This window comes from Carex rostrata, chromosome 27, assembly GCF_964058835.1.
Source record: "Carex rostrata chromosome 27, lpCarRost1.2, whole genome shotgun sequence".
NCBI classification, from domain to species: domain Eukaryota; kingdom Viridiplantae; phylum Streptophyta; class Magnoliopsida; order Poales; family Cyperaceae; genus Carex; species Carex rostrata.
This window is the reverse complement of record NC_135944.1, coordinates 1,395,265-1,397,289: the sequence shown is the minus strand read 5'-3', so window position 1 is coordinate 1,397,289 and position 2,025 is coordinate 1,395,265. Positions and strand designations below refer to the sequence as shown.

At 38.3% G+C, this 2,025-nt stretch overlaps 1 protein-coding gene across 1 annotated transcript; it reads right to left on the bottom strand.

Annotated features, from left to right (window-relative positions):
- Nucleotides 1-1,177: 1,177 nt before the first annotated feature.
- Nucleotides 1,178-1,801, bottom strand: LOC144545069 (uncharacterized protein At5g01610-like). Its single transcript, XM_078293624.1, has one exon. It carries the CDS (start codon nucleotides 1,739-1,741, stop codon nucleotides 1,319-1,321), a length of 423 nt encoding a protein of 140 aa, XP_078149750.1. The 5' UTR covers nucleotides 1,742-1,801; the 3' UTR covers nucleotides 1,178-1,318.
- Between the last annotated feature and the right edge of the window lie 224 nt (nucleotides 1,802-2,025).

The following is a 2,025-nucleotide window of genomic DNA, read 5'->3' as shown; positions in this document are numbered from 1 at the left end:
AATAAAAGGTATTGAAGACTTTCACATCCTGCAATGGACACATTTGGAATAGAAGATCAATTGCAAAGGCCCATATCCTGTTTTCCGGCCCAAAATTAGCCCAGATAAATTGAAAAATAGGAAGGCTATTGCATGATAAATCGTGTGCGCACTTTTGTCTGAACTCAAGTAATCTCGAAGTCGATCGGTACAAGTTGTACAAGATTTTGAATATATCCCTTCCAAAAAGATTCTTAGTATGGTGTTTTTTTGTTATGGTAAAAACTAAAAAGTAACAAACTGCGTTACGATCGAGATTACAATGGTTGGACTTGGTCAATATGGTGGTAACCTTGACTCCCTGATCGCCTCAACACTCAACAGGCTGATGAACACAATGCACTAGCTCATTGCCAAATGCATATATATAGGGTCCGAATCAAACTCTCTGACTTTTCCCATTGCATTACTTCAATACTATTGAAGGTCTTTGCAGTACTGAGGACAGCATGCAGACTTGGTCTTGAGCTGTGTGGTTTCATACCACCAACTACAGCCCTATCTCCATACCTAATGAGACTGCAACCGGTTCCATTGTACTGCGCGCCTCAAATTACTACCTCTAACAGGGACTGCTCCAGCTCAATTCTTCTGAAGGTTATTACTGACAGACTAGTCCTTGACTCCCAGTTTGCCTCCAATATGATAATAGCATGGGGTATGCATATATCCTTCGTACGGTGTTGAAAATATTCGGACAAGAAGCTCAGTCCAAAGCCATTCGGACAAGCTCCGAACCCTGTCTCAATTTACAAAGGAAGAAACGACGGAATTGTCGATATTTTGTCGTTTCACATAGAAAAATGTCTTTTTTGTTTGGACCAAGACAAAAGAAAAATTGTAATTGCATAAAGTTCGGCCCAAAAATGACCTTTTTCTTTGCACAAAGTTCGGCCCAGAATAATTTAACATATATATACTAGCTTGTTTTTTTGTATTTGCGGGGCCTGTTGGATTTGGGCCCAGGGCCGGGCCTGTGAATATGCTATAATTAATTATTATTTTTCTGAAAATGCTTCTTCATTGGATATATTTATTTTGTTAAGTTTATGAAGATGTTCTACTTGCCTTTTGTCTTTGTTTAGTTCACGCGGATTATCGCTTCCAGAGTAGCATGTTAAGGTCATAAAATTCCATCTTATCACACAAGAAGCATTTATTCATTAACATAATAAAACTTCAAATGTTACAAATTGCTAGAAGTTATTATTATTAATATTATAAATTTTCCTTCTTCTTTTTTTCCTTTAGGTTCATAAAAGGTAGCCAATAGCAAAACTTAAATCTCAAAAGCAGACACGTCGAAACTCTCAGAAAGCCCAGTGCCTGTCTTGAATGTAATCTTCTCTTTTGAGCCCTCTTGAATGTAAACCTCGACAACAGAAAGCCAGAGCAGCAGCTCTTTAGTTTTAACCCCGGTTATCTTCTTCAACTTCCCTTTCTCCACAAAAGCCGTCACCTCGACAGCGTACGAAACCACCTGCTTGATCTTCTTGAAAGTATGTTCTATCTTTTTCTTCTGAATAAACCATATGAAACCAGCATTTCTGTTGTAGCCAAACTCTTCTATGTTTTGAAGAGGAAAGATACCCTTTGGAAGGTCGAGCTCTTTAAGCAGTTGAATAGACTTCTTCTTGCACTCGGCATCTCCTTCGGTGATTTCAGCACCTTCACGGTAGTTTTTAATGATTTGAGATGCCATGAAATTTTATGTCTGTGTGGTTGTTTACTTGTTTTGTATATGAAGTAGTGTTGTAAAAAGCGAATAGTGGGACTGTGCTTATATAGAGAGGTTTGAAGAGGTAAACTGGTTGTATGGAAAATTTGACTTGGTGTAATTTTGGTGATTTCTTTATTGAGACGTTTAAGCCATAATGGACTTTTGAGGCGTGTCAGGCCTGGCTAGTTTAGACCGTGCAATTCACGGTAGAGTAAGCAGCACAAAGTTGACCTTCTTGCAAAATTGCATTTAAATCAAGTAGCTGA